At 34.1% G+C, this 21,606-nt stretch overlaps 1 protein-coding gene across 1 annotated transcript in view; it reads left to right on the plus strand.

Moving 5' to 3' along the window:
• The window catches only part of lap (phosphatidylinositol-binding clathrin assembly protein lap), a 36,637-nt gene extending 15,600 nt beyond the window's left edge, over nt 1-21,037 (plus strand). The window contains exons 2-18 of the mRNA XM_018552146.1: nt 7,984-8,126; nt 8,203-8,299; nt 9,387-9,401; nt 9,819-9,921; nt 10,018-10,226; nt 10,326-10,432; nt 10,511-10,552; nt 11,078-11,172; nt 12,695-12,815; nt 13,037-13,150; nt 13,876-14,014; nt 15,011-15,790; nt 16,673-16,790; nt 17,438-17,546; nt 18,116-18,187; nt 19,473-19,730; nt 20,797-21,037. Of these exons, the coding sequence (XP_018407648.1) occupies nt 7,984-8,126; nt 8,203-8,299; nt 9,387-9,401; nt 9,819-9,921; nt 10,018-10,226; nt 10,326-10,432; nt 10,511-10,552; nt 11,078-11,172; nt 12,695-12,815; nt 13,037-13,150; nt 13,876-14,014; nt 15,011-15,790; nt 16,673-16,790; nt 17,438-17,546; nt 18,116-18,187; nt 19,473-19,721 (2,513 nt within the window). The 3' untranslated portion in view covers nt 19,722-19,730; nt 20,797-21,037. The remainder of the gene's footprint in view (nt 1-7,983; nt 8,127-8,202; nt 8,300-9,386; nt 9,402-9,818; nt 9,922-10,017; nt 10,227-10,325; nt 10,433-10,510; nt 10,553-11,077; nt 11,173-12,694; nt 12,816-13,036; nt 13,151-13,875; nt 14,015-15,010; nt 15,791-16,672; nt 16,791-17,437; nt 17,547-18,115; nt 18,188-19,472; nt 19,731-20,796) is intronic.
• Nucleotides 21,038-21,606: the final 569 nt, after the last annotated feature.

A 21,606-nucleotide genomic window follows, 5' to 3' on the forward strand; every position in this document is an offset into this window, starting at 1 on the left:
TAATATTCTGTACACAGCATTATTAAATTTTATATACAGAAAGGTTTCACTATAAAATATTTAAAAATTTAGCTGGATACAGATCTGGAAATAATTATGTTTATCAAAATAATTATGTAGAATGCTCAAAGCTGATAGAATATTTGTAGAAATTAGAAACTTTTTCCAGCATTGCTCATTATGCTTCAACGTCCTACATAATTAGTTTGATAGTTCAATAAAATTATTTTTTGATTTATATTTACACAGTTGGAAAAAATGTTAAATTTAACATAAATCGCATGTCCCAAACGGTCCACTTAAATTTTTGTGTTAACACGATATGAATATGTTGAATGGTAACATGAATATTGTGTTTATATTTCAACAAAAATGAAATGTAATTTTGAATAAAACTTGATGAGAATTATGTGTATAATCAACATAATTATTATGACAAAATTAACATATAACAAATGTTCTTTAAAAAAATGATTCGCTTAACAATACCACTCATTCCTGTTATAGAATAAAATCAATACCAATTTTATCATATTTACTAAATACGTGCAAATTGTGTTACTTTAACATATTTTTTAAATCGTTTCAATAACTTTACACTTCATATTTATTATATTTATTTAACATAAAAAACATATGTTACATTTACATCTAAATGTGTACCTTACTTAACACAAAAACTTTAACTAGCAGATTTTTTCACAAAAATACACAAATTTTCCAACTGTGTAGCTAAATTTTTTAATATTTCAGTAAAATCGTTCTTTCCATATAAATTTATCTGTTTATTATCAAATATTATGACTTAATACATTGTTCTATGAAAGATAATTGGCTTCCTGTTTGGCAGGACTGTATTTTTTTTATTTAACGCTGATTCGTATCTATTTCGCATATTACACTGTTAAATATTAAAAGAGCAATTGTACTCGATCCCTTGAGTTAAATAATATTGTTATTTTTAATTTCCAACATATGTCAAAATCAATGTAAATCAGTTCACTTTTGTGGTTAGTTTCAAAGCAAACAACATCCATATTAACGTATGTACCTCGGTATGCGCTTAATAAATAATAAATTAAATTTGAATCAAATTTAGTATGTCTTGAATTAAATTATGCTTTAGTTGAATTAACGATATATTGAGTACGAGCAGTGGTCAACCTATTCAACATGTCGTTAATTTAACTAAAGCAAACGTATTATTTACTTAACATTAAAATTCGGCTGTGTCATTTTTGACGCATCTGAGTTCTTTTCGAGTTGGTTTGAGTTTGTACTTGGAGCTTTAGATTTCTGTGATAAATAGACTTTTTGATAAATAATCATAATTAATTACAAGTAATTTTACTTTTATGATGGCAACTCTCCCTGGTAAAAAGCTAGATTTGAATCGCGATTCTAGTGTTAATAAAATATTTACTTGACAAAATTCAAACTGGAATTTGACATTATGAGTTTAACATTATGCGAGTGTCGAAGTCATAAAAATCGGTGTGCATTCAGTTTTTCTATGAATCGAATGTCCTTTGAATGAATGTGTCTGCATTTTGACACTCAACAACGATGCCAACGCGGACACCGCTAAATCCGTCCGTGTTTGGGAGATTATAATTAGAATAGGAAGCCTCGCAAGGTCGAACAACATGCTGTTCGAGAGAGATCACGTTTATTCATTGCGATCACTCATGCACTTTTTGCGTCTGATACGGACTGTAATTTTCGTTTAACACAGTAATGCCTATGTAAAATATCTTCATTACTGCTTGAACTTGCGCGCTTTTTTGTTTACAGTTGAGATGATGAGCTGTTAAATTCCCAAGTTGTACGAACTTTATTTTCTTTACTTATATTTATCTTTTGTATTTTATTATATACGTTCATTAATTATTTTTATTATTCTTCTTTTCCGTATTAAGCGGTTTATTACATTTTTAGATATCAAACGAGCAATGGCACCCCCTTGAATTAAGTAACATTAGAATTAGCTTCAATGTAAAGAAAGTCAACAACGTATTAACGTATATATCTAGTAAATAATAAACTATTTTTGAGTCAAATTTAATATATTTTTGGAATTAAATTATACATAGATATATATATATATATATATATATATATATATATATATAAAGGTTTTAGGTGGCTGTCCGTTAAAAAGTTATGATCAAAAAAGTTTGAAAAATTACGTTTTATTTCTATTGTACAGTGTGACTTCCAAGCGAAGCGATTCTCATCCCACTTTCCTTCATGCTTTGCTCCTCGGTTTATTTTGATTACATTCAATCAATGCAAGGTTACTATTGCACGTCGGTTTTGACTTTCTACGCGAAACGAGAGCTATCTCACATCACTAAATTCATTTTTTAATATGATTTTTAATTTCGTGGCTAAACGCATGCGCAAAAGGTCACAGAGCATGAAGGAAGCAGTGCTACATAGTCGATATGACAGATTTCCTACCTGAATAGTCATCAACTTCAACGCTTAATATCTCGGTTCGTAGGGCAGAGCGACACTTTTTTCTGCCAGATTCTTTCGTTTCATGCAAAAACGCGTCGAATAAGCTTAATTTTATCGATTTTTGAGAGGAGTGGGCAGGGCCGGCGACTTATCTTCGCTGAGGGTGTGGACTTTCTCGTGAGCGGGAGGGGGGGGGCAGGGTTTTTTCAGTTAAGAGTATAGAGCAGATTGTATCATTTATATTAAAATACAAAAAATAATTTATTCGTTTTATTCATTTAACATTGAAAAAGTAGAACGACGATTCTTATTTTTCGATATAAAATCGTTTAAAAGTTTATCGATATCGATTTTTTCCGCGATTTCCCTATGTACATGTAATATAGCTATGCTATTCATTCTTTGTTGTAACATCGTGGAATTTAAGTAAGTTTTTAATCTACGCAATATGGAGAAGAAATCTTTCCGAAGCGCGAATTGGCTCACAATATTCGGCGATAGGCCTATTTGAAAATTCTCTAATTCCCGCGAAAATACTCAAAACATTGATAGCGTTTTCCACTGGCGCACTGAGTGCCAAAAGTTTCGTGTTCCACTGGTAATTTCATCGTCAAACACGTCAAAAGTGTAATTTGGGGTTATGTCTAAAATAAACAAATTAAATAAATTAGTATTTTGCTACCTAAAATAACAATAATATTTAAAAATTCAGTTTGAATCGCGTACCGTCACTTTCCCATCGTTCGATTTGACGAATTTGATTTGAAGAATTTGAAATTTGACACTCAGTGCCCACTCAGTGCGCCAGTGGAAAACGCTATGAGTATTGAAAAGAATACATGTATACTTAATAAAATCTCCTACATAATTCATTACATTTTGTCACCTTAATAGGGTGTTGAAAACAACACCCTATAACCGACTGAGTGTTGAGTTCTCAACACTCTCAACACAATAGTCGCCGGCCATGGGAGTGGGGTATTCTTTACCTTTACCCTTGATATTTTACACACACGTACACACACACACACGCACACGCGCGACACACACACACACACACACACACACACACACACTGGCGGGTGCAAGGAGGTGGTCTTCGGCCACCCCCCACATCCACACCGTCGACAGAGGTCTGCCCCGACAGTACAAGCAACAGTATAATCGTAGAAGTCGTGTGCCTCTTCACAGAGGGTTGAGGGAGGTGAGAGTTACTTCGCGTGGAAAGTTTAACGTTTCTAAACGGAAGGAGATGTAAAATAGTACTTGTTATAATACATATATGGCAGAAATGATACGTTAATTTTGAAACTTTTTTTGTTAATAACTTTTTAACGGACAGTGACCGCCACCTAAAACCTGCGGGAGGTTACTCAGAGTCAAGACCTTGACAACATATGTCAAGGTCAAGATCATCGGGGGGGGGGGGGTTGCCCTTTTCTAGATATTTACCTAAACTTTGAGCGGTTCTACAAGATTCCTGGACATCCCTGCCACAAAAAAACACTAAATAAGCTTTGTATAATAACTTCTAATAAAATATTTTCCTATAACAATTTATCACGTTTTTGTTAAGTGTATCCAAACTTTTGGCCCGGAATGTATATAATTCGATTGTTTTAGTTAAATTAACGATAATTGAGTAGGAATAGTGATGGGCTGTAGAAGTAATTAAAAATAATTCAAATTGAATATAATTCAGAAGAAAATAAAATAACTTGAAGAATTATAGAAAGAATAATCGAAAATTTTTATTTTTCATTTTTCTCCTGATGTTTCTGGATGAAAGTTTAAATTAATGGACGGATAATTATCACGTACAAATAATTATACACTTTTGTTTGCAAGATTGCTTTTTGCGCCTGTTAAACAATCATCTCGTGATAACGTCGAATAGATTTATCGCACGCGATAATCATATATGGAAATGTTGCGGTTCGTAGAATAGCTGGGCTTCAGTACTTGGTGCTGATTCACTGCTTCATTCGCATTTATTCGGTGCCCCTTCGTACGCTCGCTCTCGCGTTGCACTTTCATTCCAAGCCCTCTTGTCGTCGTGACTTCGATATTGCGGGATCATCGGTCGGTCGGGCGAGAGATACATTAAAGGCGTGGGAAACTATCTGCGGCGAAACATTGCTTAACTCCCCGTCTTTTTCGCCGTCGGTCAAATAAACGTGGCCTCTCTAGTGCGTAGACAAGATGCTCAGTGAATTATGAACAAGCGCGATATGAGTTACAATATCGTACAATTATGAACGGGCATGATTATAGTTTCAATACAGACTGTCGTACACAGGTTGATAAGAGAAAAAAAAATTCGTGTAGTAAAATATTATATAAATATTATTATATAATTTTTTCGCTATTATATAGCGGTTACCAAAAGTTGTCAATGAGTAATTTTATTAAATTGCTGAAATAATGAATTTTTACAGATAAAAATTTAGTACCTATACAAGTAATATAATGGGTCGAAACAAAAATTCATAGCGCTACGAATTTGAAAATTTAAGCAGTTGTAACTTTATTAAAAATGAATAAAGTTTAAATAAAAAAAAAAAGTTTTAAAGCTTAAAATCTCTACTTCCAAGAAGTCACTATGTCTCTGGAGTTTCTATGAGTTTGATAATTTTTATATATAGAAAATTAGAACTGAACAAAATTTTTATCTCATTTTGTGATCACGTGCTCAAAAACCATTTGTGAAAATTTTTGACTTTCTAACGTAAAAGCCTAAAGTTTTCCCTATAAAGTCTGTTTTGATGTTCAAAATGTTCAAAAAATATTTTTATTACTGAGTTATCGCAGATTAAATGGAAGCATGTTGACTTTGCTTATAACTTTATTAAAAATTATTGCACCGCAATTTAAAAAAAACGGCTTTTTGCAACTGAAATGTTACTCCATCAAATGGTGTAATTGCCAATTTTTTTTTTAAACGTATCACTGGATCAAGCGATGGTTGAAAGAAATCGATGTTTTACATCTTAATGTATGCTTGTAGCTATGTATCAAAATCGAAACCGACGAATTATATGGACCATCGTCACGTTTGGAACCGTACGGCAACACGATTGTTAACTTTGTTATCCGGTATCATCGTTCTTCTGATGTGGAGGGCTACTTTCGTTAATCAATCGCGATTGATGGATGTCGCATAGATTGCTGTCGTTCACTTCGTCGTGTGGCGATTGACTTTATCGTCACGTTAGCTTCATTATGCCAGGTTCGTGACACGTTTCGACAAGTTTGGTACATGCGGGTCAAAGTCTCACCGTCGACGTGCCACGGTGATCAATAGCTTCCCATTTTTAGGCACAGGTATGACGAAGGAAGCTCCAAATATCGAATTTTTACCTGTTCTTAGACGACTTATTTTAGGATAGAATTATATAATTAATAAAACAGAATGTCTCATTTTATATGTTGTAAATATATAATTCATATTTTAGGGTAGAATTGTATCTATTATATAATTCAATAAGGTATCATAATTAATAAGGTAGAATATCTCATTTTACATATAAATATAATTATAAATTAAAAAGAAATTTTACATTACACTGATGTGCGCGATCAAAATATTGTTTTTCCTTGATTCTTTATTTTTAAATCTTCTGTGGGTTATCGTGGTTTATCATGCTAGGTCACGCCTGTACATGACAATTTAATGGAATTACATTATGAATAAAAGATATTAAATTCTTCTGTTAATTATTACAATTCTTTTACGCTTATCAAGCGTGTTATTTGCTTTTGAGATTAATTGCTGCGGCAATAAGCTACAATCGTAATTAAAAATAAAGATCGTGGATCGTGATTATTAAATCGCTTGACTCAGTACGCATATATTGTTGATAAAATAACGACGTAAGAAGAATGACGACAAGAATTATACGAAAGCTGAATCATTCGAATCTTTTGAATCATCTTTTGAATATCTGAATCATCCGAATGCTAAAAACTGCAGCTGGAAATTCTATCTTTATTAAAAAGAAGGTTTACCTGGAATTGTGTTGATCTTGCGATTCTGAATTAAAGATGTATTACACTTTTTGACGTAATGAAAAATCTACGAAAAATTATCAATTTTTTAAATATAATATTAATCTGTGAAAGTAATATAAAAAGTTTATAATTTAAAATCTGGATTATTAAAAATTATTCCAATAAGATGTAATCACGTTATTATTATAAAAAATAAGTAATGTAATGGAGAAAATTTTTATTTAAGTTATAAAATTGTATTGTTATATAGTCTTGGCTAAAAATATTAAATAGATACTTATATATTTTTCATTAATCTAAAATTTTCTTTTGCTTATATTGTTTCTTATTAATTACTGACATTATACATAAGTTTAGAGAATTTTCGAAACAAAAGATATTTCACAGCAAATGCCATACTTACATCAATTTTTAAACTAATGAATTGACTAATTTTTGAAGATCACTGGCACAAATAAAATCTTTCAGATTGCTAAAACAATTAAAATTATCCCGCCGCATATTTTCTTTCTTTCATTTTCGAATCACTGAATCGGTTGATCCAATTCACTATAGTTGCATCCGTCTGCATTGAGTCTTTTATTTGCCATGATATATCTTTTTATTCGCTTTACGCTCAGAATTTAAATCGAGTCGAGATAAACAGCGGTCGATGATTCTAATTAATGACTTAATTACACTTAATGTGTTACGCTAGGCAGCTGTTGTTTTGTTGTACTTGCGATTTAAGATTGATTCGCTTTTACCTCACACTTTCACGTACATAATTGCCGAATGTTTCCATATTCTACTAACGGGATATATATGTATACACTATTAAATATCAAAGGAGCAATAACATTTTGTTTTTCCATGTGTGTCAAAATGTAAATTAATTAATTTCTCTGGTTGAATTACTTAGTTTTGAAGTAAACAACGTTTATATTAACGTACAATATAATGTACTTAGCAAATAACAAATTAAATTTGAGTTAAGTTTAGTACATTTTTTTATTTAAATTTAATTCTATCTTTTTAGTTAAATATATTGATGACATGTTATACATATAATAGAAGCAGTGGCAATCTATAAAAATTATTAAAAATTACTCAACTTTCAGTAGAAGTATTTATAAACATAAATTTATTATTTCAAATTGACTATAATGAATTTATTAAACATTATGAACTTAACAGTATAGAGAAGAGATACGTGTCTACTGAAACCGTGAATTGAAATCCGAGGTGAGGGGAAATGACGCGTTTACAAGAGATTCTCACAATATGATAGCGTTGTCGCCAGTGATGGCTGTGAATCATACGTATGTAAATTACGTTGTAATCTTATAAGGTGGAGGTCAGTGCCTCGTATTGTAGCTTGCAGTGAACGCAAAGTTTCACGCAATATCTGCTTGTCGTTTCCTCTCAAAGTTGAAAACATATACACGGAAATCGCATGCTTATCTCTGGAAAAATATTTTTAAGATAGACTTGAACTCGCCAAAAGTAAACTCTTTCTCTTTGTTTCAGATTTAATCCATTGTACCAATGAACCGAATGTCTCCATACCGCAGCTCGCTAATCTCCTGATAGAACGTTCACAGAATACAAACTGGACGGTAGTCTTTAAAGCCCTGATCACCGTGCATCACATGATGTGCTATGGCAACGAGGTAATTATCTTACGGAAACTAATTTGATCTGCGAGACGTTCCAAATATCCTTCTGAAATGACTTTTCTATTTACAGAGGTTCACGCAATATCTCGCGTCCAGCAACAGCACGTTTCAACTTAACAATTTTCTCGACAAGAGCGGCGTACAAGGTGATTATTTTGTAAATAATCGTATCAGCAAGGCTTTTTTTGCGTTTTCCTCAGGATACCATAATATGTTCTAGAATTGACGGAAGCCAACGATACTAAGCATTATCCTTTTTAAAATTTTTACTGAGAGAAAAAATTGTTTTAATTAACACAATTTAACTGTAATTTTACATGTACTTTTGGCGTTCACTATATATTTTATGGTAAAATTACAAATATAATTATTATTATACATTGGCGCGTTTAGTAGAAAAAGATAGTTTTGCACATAGTTGCAAAGTTATTTTTTCTATTGAACGCAGTATAACAGTAATGATTATAAAAATATATTTCTCAATCATCATTATTTTTATTATGCAATTATAGTGATAATACTAAACATTTTTCTCAGTGCGAAATGAATAGTGTTATGTTATTTGTTGGCATCTCGTAAATTTATAAAAGAATAATTATCATTTTAAAACAAAATAAAATTCCAAATAAATATAAACATTTTCTTAAAAATTTTAAATATCTTTTGTGTCGTATTTAAAAAAAACTAATCTTTTAACCAATTTAGAATTGTAATTAATCTGGGAAGATTAACGTTCATTTTGCATATTAACAAAATTGCGATATGAATTCATCGCAGCACGAAGTGCACGGCTTTCCGCACTCTTGCTAAAAAAAATTGTTCATGACATTCAGTCATCATCAGAAGACTCGAGTGTCGATAATCGAGCAAACTGATACGCACGCATCACACAGAAAATTGCAACACGCTGTAATTTGAATAGCCGATCGTCGCGATTTCACGTCGAGAACAGGAGACCTAATTTTATTCACTGATTGGAGATCATTAAGCTTAATGTTAATCGAATGTTACATTAATCAGCAGCAATTATTGAATTGCTTAAATAATGATTACAAATTGTTTAAACGATACAAAACGATACTCCTCTGTTCCAATTAAAAATCTTTTAAAAAGTTTCTATGCTACTGATTTCCTCGCATTGTGTAGCTATTATCCATATGGAAAATGCAAATCTTTCTCTTTTCCATGTATCTATGGCATCTATGTGTACGATTTACTAACCTGGACTAACTTTCTATCTCTTTGGGCATGAAGCAGGAATACGTGTGGGTGAGTTCTAATCACAAACGTCCTTCTCATTGTACTATTAATGGTACTTATTAACCATGCTTCGTAGTTCTGTATGTGTTCATTTCTAACTTTGCGAGAACAAAAGAAATCAATGTACACTTTGTGAACCTAACTTTGTTAATCTATATATGTATCAATTGATGTGTTAATAATCACAACCAAATACTATAAATATGTGATCAGGTTTATAAGATGTTTGACAAAATTACAGTTTCCAATCAGCGCTGCACGCTTGTGTAATTTTATGAAATTAATGTAATTGTACCGGCACACTGCTGACTTTCTAATTTCACTTTTACGCATTGTTGCGTGGCGATGCCTATTATTGCTTTTGTTATGTCTACTGTATTTATTTTGAATACAAATGAGTAATTATCGTTCTATTCTGTACATCAGGATATGACATGTCGCCCTTCATCAGGCGCTACGCCAAGTATCTCAACGAGAAGGCTCTCTCCTACAGGACAGTAGCGTTTGACTTTTGCAAGGTGAAAAGAGGGTACGTGTTGAGAATATTTTTTTCTAGACCTTTTGAAATTTTATCTCGCTGTATTTAATGATAGACTTAACCTTCGTTACTTAATTGACATTGCAGGAAGGAAGACGGTACTCTACGCACAATGAATGCTGAGAAACTCCTGAAAACTTTGCCGGTACTGCAGTCGCAACTCGACGCACTACTGGAATTTGATTGCACGGCTAATGACCTCACGAATGGCGTCATAAACATGGCCTTCATGCTCCTCTTTCGAGATCTTATCCGGTTATTCGCCTGCTATAATGATGGCATCATTAATTTGTTAGGTAACGCTCAATAGTCTTTTTTTTTATAACATAAGAAACGCATATACAAAGATTCATGAGAATGGATTAATTAATCGGACGAAGGTTGTAAAATTTCAGAGAAATATTTTGACATGAACAAGAAACAATGTCGGGATGCTTTAGATATTTATAAGAAGTTCCTTATACGCATGGATAGGGTCGGGGAATTTCTGAAAGTTGCGGAAGTAAGTTACACGATCTGTATGTGAAAGCAATCAATGATGTTAAAGATAGTCATTGAACATGTTTTTTTTCCTTTACAGAATGTTGGTATCGATAAAGGAGACATACCAGATCTGACGAAGGTATGTATGCTTAAAGTATTGTTTATTATCTCCCTATCTCATTACACCGTTTAGAATAAGAGTTTGTTCAATTGTCTATATTTAATTACCGGTTTGAGGAACTATTAACAATGTGTGAACGAAAAAACTAATATTTAACCGATAAAGTATGATAATATTTTCATTTGTTTCTTCCTCTTACATTACTGACAGGTAATAACATCTTTGATTCCGTTATTTTAATGAGGTAGAGTTAGTGTGGCATAGCATAGAGCAGCATAGATAATTGGGCGATATTTATTTTGGGAGATTTTGTGAACCAATTACATTGTATATATATATATTTTTTTTTATTATGTTTTTTTAATACACGCGCATTATAAAAATAAGTGATATGATGAAGGTGACAAATTCTCCTAAATAAATGCATGTATTTTAGTGGAGACAAATCTCTTCTAGACTAAATGCACAGCTAAATTTTACTTTGCACTTAACTGAAAAATTTTAATAATGTTCCATAAATAATAGATAAACTGATTTTTTTAGGCACCGAGTAGTTTATTGGATGCTTTAGAACAACAGCTCGCTTTCTTAGAAGGAAAGAAGGGCTCCGCCGCGAACACGCCAACACAATCAGCAAGGTATGCCAACTTTTTTTATTTATTCGACTCATTTAAGTCTCACATAAAAATCGATGTAGGGATAATTTTAAATCTCCTATGTTGAATGCTATTGAAATCGATATACTTCTCCCTCTCTATATAACTTCCCAAGAGTCCACCGTTTTCGTCTCATTGTTCTTTCATACCCTATTATCAAAGACACGTTCTTTTACACATCTTTACAAGCTTCTTAAGCTATGAGTATTTAAATATTACGTTTATCGCACATGCACACGTAACAATTATGACACACAATTGCGTTTCTTTTGAGTACAATAAATTGATCATTGATCATTTTATATTCATAAAAATACCACTTTTACTTTTCTTAAACAAATGTCACAAAAGGTTTTGAAAGATAGCAACCTTAAATACTATCTTTGGACATATTTTCTCTTTGAATAGTTATCCAACTTGTAAAATTTGTCGAGATGGTATCCCCTGGATACGAGGTTATAATTTTCTCTGATATTTAATATTTAGTTATAGAATATTCAATTTACGTTTGTATCCTAACCTATTTTAGGTACCCATGCTATGCTCCTACATTTGGTATTTAATTTTGATATATATGTGTGTGTATTTCTCACTGAAAATCTGTAAATATAATTATTGCGCTATTCAAATCTATCGCTCTTGTATACTGCATGAAGTTACAATAATGTATTTAGATAATTGACATGTTTTCCTATAGTCTACTGATTATAATGGATACCGAGCATGCTATAATAAATCGTCAATTGAAATTAATAATATTGATGATTTAATTTTATTGCTTAAAATTTAATAATGAATAATGTTAATTGATGTGGCTATAATAGTAAAATTTGTTGGATATGAAATGGCATTTATTGTTCATTTTAATAAATATTTAACTCATTGAAGTACACAATCAGTATTAAAATAACGTTTCAATGCACATATATTTATCTGTATAAATCGCTTATTATCGTAGCAAATTCACCATACTTATAGTATGCTATTGAAAAATAAACAGTCTTTAAATCAATGTGTACTACATAATACAATTTGTTTAAATATACACAAGCCTGATGCCATGTTTCACTACAAAATGTAGAACACCTGTAAATGCATATGTATATTAGGACATTTAGTAAAAAAAAAGTTGTAAAAGAAGAGCGAGAGCGTGTGAGAAAAGTGTGTATGCGTGTGTGAAAAAGAAAAAGTATGCATGCGAGCGTGCGAGTGGTAATGCACACTATGCATTTCTACGCATTGTTACATCTATACGTACTACACCGTTTGTTTTTTGTTTTTTTGTTTGTCTCTTCTCCTTTGTTTTCAATTATCAATTTTCCTTTACGCTCCTTTCTCTCTCTCTCTCTCGCCACATTTTACGAACTCGCTGAAACGGACCTTCCGTATTCTTCTTGTCCGTCCTCTTTTTCTCCATCCATCGACACCACAACATCCTATCATCGCCCAAAAGCAGCAATAGAACCAATGTAAAGTCGGGAGTGTCCGCCCTGTCTTCCACCAGTAACGCGTTCGGCACAGCAGCCAGCAATGCGCGGCTCGAGCAAACCGGGAATGGCCACATCGACGAGGCGTTACGACAGCAAGCTCTCGCGGAAGAGGAAGCTGCCATGAATCAATACAAGGTACTAGTTTGCAAAGTATTACTAATTATAAATTATAAGAAGAGAAACGAAACTTTGATAGATGGAAGAATTTTAGTTTGCGATGCTACTATCATTCAAACGTATTAATTTTCTATTTAAGTTTCAGATTTTTCAGTATTCGTTTGTTTTGTTTTAATTTCTTCTTTCATTGCAATTCCCTGCATATGTTAGTATATTAATCTCTAATGTATATGTTGCAGGCAAAAGTACAATCGCCGTCAAGTACTAGCACGAATCCCTTCCTCAGTTCGCCGACCAATAATGCTAATCAACCGATTGTGGACTTATTTGGTGCAGCATCAGCCGAGAACCAGGTAAATCTATGTCTTTCATTTGACAAGTGGTCTGTTTTTTTTCAAATAAATTTTTTGCATGTTCATTTTTTCTCTTTTTTTCTACGATGCACTGTGGGTCAGGAGACCCCAAAAACTGGCCAAAAGTGGCCAAAAGTATTAAAAGTGCTCTAATTGTTGTTAAATTGATTATTCAGGGATTTTCGAGGTCGTTGATTTCGAATCTGAACTCAAAATTTAGAAATTCAAAATGGCGGATCCAAAATGGCAGAATAGAATTATATGTGTAAAGAAAAATTATATGTGTAAGAGAGCATGGATATGTGCCAGAAGTATGCGTCGCGCATTGAGGTTTGACATTTTTTTAAACATTTTATTCCGCCATGTTGGATCCATTATTTTAAATTTCTAAATTCTAAATTCGGATTCGAAATCAGCGACTCCAAAAATCCCTGAATATCAAATTTAACAGCAAATAAAGCATTTTTAGTATTCTCGTTCGCCATGTTAGATCCATCATTTTTAATTTCGAAATTTTGAGTTTGAATTCGTAATCAGTGATCCCAAAAACCCTTAGATACCGAGTTTTATGCCAATCCATCAACATTTTGAATTTTGGCCAGTTTATGGGGTCTCCTGGTCCACAGTGCTATGGAGAGAAAAAAAATGAGAGATAAACAGTATAAGTTTAGCCGAAAAGAACAGTTTTCCATTTGAAGCGAACTAATCAACTATTGTAACAACAGTCGTCTCAAAAGGCATCGGATGATCTACTGCAGTTAGCGGGCAATCCGTTCGCGAACATGTTCGGAGCGCAACCAGCTTCAGGAACGACGCAACCCGCTGCTCAAATGCAGAACAACATGTGGATGACCAACGGTACTGGTGAGCACGAGCACTTAAAAATCGATATAGTTTCAGTGATCATCGCTGCTTCTCTCGTCACCGCGCTTGTTTATGATATTTTTTCCCCCTTTTATTTTAATTCATTTTCTTTCATTTTTCCATTTTATTTTTTTTCTTTTAGGTTTCACGCCAACTGCGCCACCAGCAAATAATAACTTTGTTACAGATAATAGTTTTTCCTCCGTATTCGGAAATCAAGATCAGCAATCCAGTAAGTGCTTCACTAGCGACATAAACATAAGACGGGATTATATGATATTATACGAACGCATTCATACGATTGAGGAATTCCATTCACTTTCGTTTTCTTTTTCTCTGCCAGTCTTTATACATCTTTCTTCTTCTTTCTATCGTAGAATTTTTTCGGCCATTTTTATGATACTTTTGCATCATACATCTTATACATTTTTTAGATACTTAGTACGCCTGAGCAATCACACTTGCTGTTTAACGCTATGGGCAAAAATGTATCGAATGAAACAGCGTTTATAAACAGTGTTTATAGTTACAAAAACAGTTTTGTTACTGTACACAATAATTGTAATGGCCATGTTCAACAGAATGTTTATTTTGCAACTATTGCGGAAGTTGTTTTCTTGATGATTTGATTATATTTTGAGAAGGAATAGAATTCTTAGCGATAAAAACTTTAAATCATTGCAAAATAAACATTTTGTTGAATGTGGCCAATAATAATTTACTTTATTCTTTTAATTTTTTAAAATATTGTGGTAACTAATAAGCGCTGGTTATTTGATACATTCTCAAAGTGTAACGTTGACGCGCGACATTACAAAAGAATGCAACCGAGCTACATTGCGTTAACATTGCATTTGAATATTTCTTTTTTTCCTCTTTAATTAACGTATTAACGGGTGACGGTATAACAATTGTAAAACATTTTATATTATTACTTCGTCCGGACGCAAAAGAGGAGGAAGCTAATTTATGCACCTTGATCACTTTTTGCGCAAGCTGGCGCCCCAGGAACGGCCGCGTCCGTACCTAATCCCTTTATGTCCGATTTCCCATCCCTCGGTACCACCGGCGGCCAGCAGGCGACGAACGCGGGTGCCTTCGGGCTCTTCGATCAGAACGCCGGTGGCGTTGTTAGCGGTGAATCGGTACAAGGAGCGCAAACGGTAGCAGCCGGAGACCTTTTCAGTGCCGGTCAGACGGATCTCTTTGGGGGTGACGGGTCCGCCGCTGCGATGAGGACACCCGCAAACGGCGGCGACGGGGATGCTGCGGCGGCCGAGGTGGTGGCGTCGGCGGCGCCTTCAGCCGCCGGCAAGACATCGTCCACGGCTACGCCGCCACCTAGACCACCGCCACCCGCGACCGCCGTTGCTGCCGCGAACGGTGCCGCACCGCGTGCACTGTCTCCGACACACGGAGCGTCACATGGTAGGCCAGCGGTGGCGACGGCGCCAACAGCGGCAGCGGCCCCGGCCCCTTCTGCTGGCAAGAGCGCCTTCGATGATCTCAACGATAGTATCCGTATGGCACTGGGTGGGTCTCCGTCGCGGCCGGCACCCATGGTCCAGCAGCAGCAAGCTGCAATGACCGCCCAACAGCAGCCGTTGCAACAACAAATGCCGCCGGCTGCGGCGGCAGGCGCCGGTATGTTCGGCATGAATGACCCCGCGACCGGGCAACCCATGATGGCCGGTGCGCCGATCGTCGGCTATGGTATCCCTACCCAAGCCCAAGTCCCCGTGGGGTACGGTTCGCCGGCAAAGCAGCCGATGTCAGGTGACGGGAATGTCTAAACTAATCCACGCTAATAGCATGATAATCGCACTCGCTGTACCCTGCCGACTTAAGGTCTTCCTTTATTTTTCTTTTTTCTCCTTTTGTGTATGTGGCCTAATTGCGTCGCGATATCGCATCCTAACAACGTGAAAGTCCACAAGGTATCTAGAAAACATATAGATTTTTAAAATACAATCTTCAGATATTTGTAAGATGTCTTTTGGACTTTTGTATTGTCCAGGAATTGCCTTTTCAATTTATATATATTATCCGATCAGTAAGATGTATTGAGTATTTATACTTACGCACGTGAGAGCATTAGATAATTCTGATTAATTTTAACATTTTCACGAGTAGATAAGCATGCCTTTCTCTCTCTCTCTCTCTCTCTCTCTTTCTCTCTCCCTGTGTGTGTTATTTATAACATTCTAGATATCGTAAAAATTATTGAAGACAAATAGACTATGACGTCACTTTGCTTAAGTATACTCATAAAACACGATAACCTCTGATCGTTACTTCTTTTTCACGCATAATTTGCAATTCAATTTGCTTACAACAATCTGCATGTTCGTAATATTAATTGTACAATATAAGTACATAACTTTGCATTATTTTGTTTAAAGAATTAATAGCACGCTGTTATAAAGATTTTAACAACAGTTTTGGATCCTTTGAGATCAAATCCCTTAATTTTCTAAATCAGGAAATTCACTTAGCGATTACGCTTAATTCTTTAAATTTATAAATTTGTATAAACTGCGCGATTTATTTTAAATTTTAATTTTATATTCGTATCTTTGCTTAACGTAGATGTTGTTTAGAAATTTTGATAATGTGATGCTAGTGTCCACGAGTACCTTGAATTTAATTTTATTTCAGCTGGGCAACCGGTCGGTGCAGCCAACACCGGCAAAGTCCTGACCGGAGATTTGGACAGCAGCTTAGCTAGCCTTGCGCAAAACTTGACCATCAATAAGAGCGCACAGCAGCAAGTCAAGTAAGTGTGATTATATTTTTATTTATGAGCGATTCCATTTTCAGAGTTATGTAAATTTGAATATATTTATGAGGATGATATAATAATAGATTCACATAAATAATTCATAAAATAACAATAATATCACGCTCGAACAATTTTAAAAAACAACAATCAATGTACGACCTTTACGAGCAATAATTAGATCTTAAAAATTAACAATTCATAATATTCATATTTAATATAATCTTACAAAGACATCATACATGCATTTCATACATCAATTTCAAACGTTTCGGCTACACAGAGCCTTCATCAGTGAATTACAATAGTCTCAAATTAAATGGAACCCTAATTTTCGGTAACAGTTAAATAATGTATAACCTTCTTTATTGGTGTCCTTCTACTTTTCAATCCACAATAGTCTCAACATCAATATAGTCATATTAAAATCCAAGTGTTAGAATTTGATCGTTTAAATGCGAGAAATTCAATTATGTCAAAATATTGTCCATTATTTTAAAAGCTTCCAAATTAAAAAGAAGAAGAGCAACGTCAATTAACATGTTAAAGTATCTCATGACAACAATGTAATTCATAAAATGTTCCGAAGCTGAGCTTATGTAACATGTGAAGCAACGAAATATATAAATATTCTTCCTTTACAGAGGAATGCAGTGGAACTCACCTAAGAATGCCGCGAAAACGGGCGGTCCAGCCGGCGGATGGTCACCGCAGCCAATGGCAGCTACTACTGGTGCTGGATATCGTCCCATGGTAAGCCTTTTTATTTTAATTCCGTTGTCGTAAAGTATTTTTAGCATGTTTCTTCTGATTGTCAATACACTAAGATACACCACACACACGCACACACACACACACACACACACACACACACACACACACACACACACACACACACACACATACACACACACACACCCACTCATCCACTATTTTTATGCATTATTTTCAAAGAACAACAGCTCCTGTGATGAGAATTCTCGATTATTTTTACTTACAATTAGAATCGTAGATTATTAACTATTTGTTTCTTACGGTATTGTTTCAATTTTATCATGTCGTAGGAATTCTACGCGGTTAGTAAATTATTTTAGCTTATTAGCAATCTGCTAAGTGCCTAGCATTCTCGTTTAGCTAAACACGTTGAGCTAAACACTTTTAGCTAAACATGTTGAGATGTAAGTTTATCATTGCCACCTCGTCCATCGTGGGACTCTGCTCTCTTCGTAATACCGTAACAACAATTTTCTCCTCAATTAGCACCGTTTAGGTGAGTGCGTTTTGCATGCACAGCATATGGCATGTTATTGACTATGTTACAGGGCCAAGGAATGACGCAACTGCTACCTACAACCACCACAACTATAGGTTTCCCCTCGCAGCCTGCGATAATGGTAAGTCCCACGATCACGAATGCCTTTGTTTCATGTGCAACGAATAAGACGTTCAACACAATAAAGTGCCAAACTTATCTCACCTCACCGGTTTCTGTATACAAAAGAATAGCGTATAATAACACGAATTGTCACTAACTCACTCTGTTAATAATGACAATAGTTACACAAATCGTATAATGACCTTTATTTCATGTGGCAAAGCGACGAATTGTCGGGAGATGACAATTCGATTCGACACCTCGTTCCATTTCCTCGCATTATGTGCTTATGCATCGATATGTACTTTTAACGCACGTTTCAAGAATGTAGTAAACTATACTTTATCGCAGTTATTTATGTTCCTATAGATTAATTTTCAGATTAATACCTCCTTATACTTGGCTGTAATTTGCTTGCGGTGTTAATCTATAATGTAGACAACATAGATAAGTTTTAGGATTACACAAAGCGCGGACGTGTATAAATATTTATTACACCGATGTACAGGTAACATATATTATAGAATAGATTAAGCTACATTAGATTTTCTGCGAGAAAAACGTCGTAAATATAAAAAGAAAATGAATCGAAGAAGAGACTAATTTTGTTTGAAAAAAGTACTTATAATATTTTATATTATAGAATATATACTTGTGATGACATTTCTTTTAAAACTAATGCGGTTACCGTAGTTTTCAGAGCAATTCATGGGATAAAATAAGAAGATCTCTAATAAGGGAATCATCGGAACCGTGCCTCACCAATTTTGATAGACTTTGGATATGTTGTAGAGCATCAAAAAGTATTAAATCTATATTTGTCTATTTATATCAATGATCGAAACAATTGCAAGTAGAAACAAATTAAAAGATTTAATATTTTTGAAAAATATGAATATGCAGTTATATGTTAACAGTATAAAACATCACAAAACTTTGGATAAAACATTTTTTATATTTTTCAGTTTTAAAGATATTCGTTATAAATACAAAATTCCATTATTTTTGAGAGATTATTTCAAATCTGGAGATAAGCAGATAAATCAATATGAGTTTAATATCTTTCATTGTTCTACAACACAAATAAAGCTTATAAAAATTAATAAAGGACAATTTCGATGGTACCCTTCTAAGTGTTTCTCTTCTTCCTAGTCGCTGCTTAAATTTCAATTGTTTACATAATGTAAAAAGAATGATCAATCGGTCTGATGATTATTTTGATATTAAAGAAGACGTTAGGTTTCGCAGGCACACGCTTCCTTTTGTACATACGTCTCATTTCTCTCGCTCTCTGGTGTCTGTAGGGTATGCAAGGTATGCCGATGGGTATGCAGGGTATGCAGGGTATGAGGCCGATGATGTGTACTATCCCAGGTGCTTCCGCTGCCGGTGGCGGTATGATGGTTGCGGGAGGAGCTGCGCCTATGATGGCCATGCCCGGTGCGAATCCTATGATGACCGGTCCTAATTTACAGCAACAACAACCTCAACCTGCTGCAGCAGCTCAGCCACAAGGCAATGCTGTCCAACTCGATCCTTTTGGTGCTCTGTGAAGGGATTAGGTACCTACCTTCACTTACCATTCTATTGTGTCATTGCTAAAGATGTCGTGGCGTAATAATAGAATGATCTGTGATAGAAACGCGTGCCGATTAAAGATAACAGGACAATCTGCAACTTTGATTATGTTCCCGCATTAAAACTGAATTTCCTTCCTCGCATTTTATCGAGAAATCTCGAGAATGACTTAGAGAGTTTTATCAAATTTTATTAAATTTTGTTTAGGCGAAAATTGGACTTGCTGCTGTAATTTTGTGTAATTGTATATTTTATTTCTTAAATTTGAACTTATTGCATTTACGTACAAATGATCTTATATATTTTTAAACAGTTTAAATAAGTGTCGCTCTATGCTGAGGATTAATGTATAGTAATCTTTGTGACTTATATATTTGTGATTAATAATTAATAAGTGTCTTGTAACATTCAGCTCTTGAAGATTTCCGAATTGTTAACCTTAAAGATAATCTATAATTTGGAACAAAATTTAAAAAATTCTTTAATTTATGTGCTAAATTTAATGTAATATTGTTATTATATATATATATATATACATACAGTTATTTTATATATATATATATATATATATGGATACACATATATACAGTGAGTATGTTTTCCAAAAACTGTAAATTAATTATTAAATTTATTATCACACAGTATGCATTTTTGTATAAAAATAGAACTTAATATACTTTTTATTTAGGATAAAAATGATTTGTATTAAATTATATAAATATAAATCTTATATTTAATTCTATCATGAATTATAGATTGTCTAAAATGGATTGTATAATGAACAAAACTTGATTGCTTCGTGTTACTAATAATGCACACGTTCACCTCTTCTCTATCATTACGCAGCATCAGTCTGATGATCGATGCTACTCGCAACGAAACGAAAACATTCCAAGATTAATCCTTTCCATGTAAATATCGATTATTAGTGACTAAAAAAATAGATTATTATTATTGTTACAATAAGTTGTTATATTAAGTTAAATAATTTTTTTATTTAATATGACATTCCATATTTGTACTAAAGCAGATCATAAATGACTGTTCCAGGATTCCAAATGGAATTAAGAAGATGGAGCAACATTTTGTAAATATCGTGTAATATGCCTAGAAAGAAAAGAAACAAAGCTAATGTGTCCCGCTTTTTTCTGTTAGACCCAATCAATCTTGATTGTCACTCGAATCGTCTCACTATAAATAGGAGTCGATAAATTGTATCATACTTCCTGTAATATGCTCGCCGAGTATGCAACACATGTTATTCCGATATAGCGTCCTTCCCACGAGCATTAGCAAAAGTTAAGTGTTGTTTAAGTGAATATCTGTCTACTTTTTTATGCAAAAAAAGGGGACAAATTGAGTCTGAATTGCGCGTAGACAGGGCGCTTATCTCCGCCTTGAAGTCCCATAGCTGGGCATAATTATGTAGCTTAGATAAGAGTTGTTCGGAACGCGAATTGCGTTTAGAATGACACGAACGTGCGTTGAATTTCCCTGGCGAGGATTAACTGTGATAGTACTGCGCCGTGTGTTGCGCTGAACAGTTTTTCTTCGTTGACACGTCAAGTAAGCCTATTGTCGAAGAGATGCATTTTCTAAGTTCGATGAAAGATTTCCGTAATTACGTAGCGATATTTAGGTACGACTTAGTTTTTACATTGGAGGAGAGAGAGATTGTACATCCGATAGAGAGGTTGGTAAGAGCGCATTATCGAATACGGTGAAGACACTTGGTTCGTCACGGTTCTAAACGTATTCGCGTTAGATTATATTCACGTAGCTGACGATTGCACATACCAATGTTCGCGTTAAACGTTAAGGAAGGCGCAAGACCGAAAAAAATTGAAATAAAAATCGCAT

This window comes from Cyphomyrmex costatus, unplaced genomic scaffold, assembly GCF_001594065.2.
Source record: "Cyphomyrmex costatus isolate MS0001 unplaced genomic scaffold, Ccosl1.0 scaffold154, whole genome shotgun sequence".
Lineage (NCBI taxonomy): Eukaryota > Metazoa > Arthropoda > Insecta > Hymenoptera > Formicidae > Cyphomyrmex > Cyphomyrmex costatus.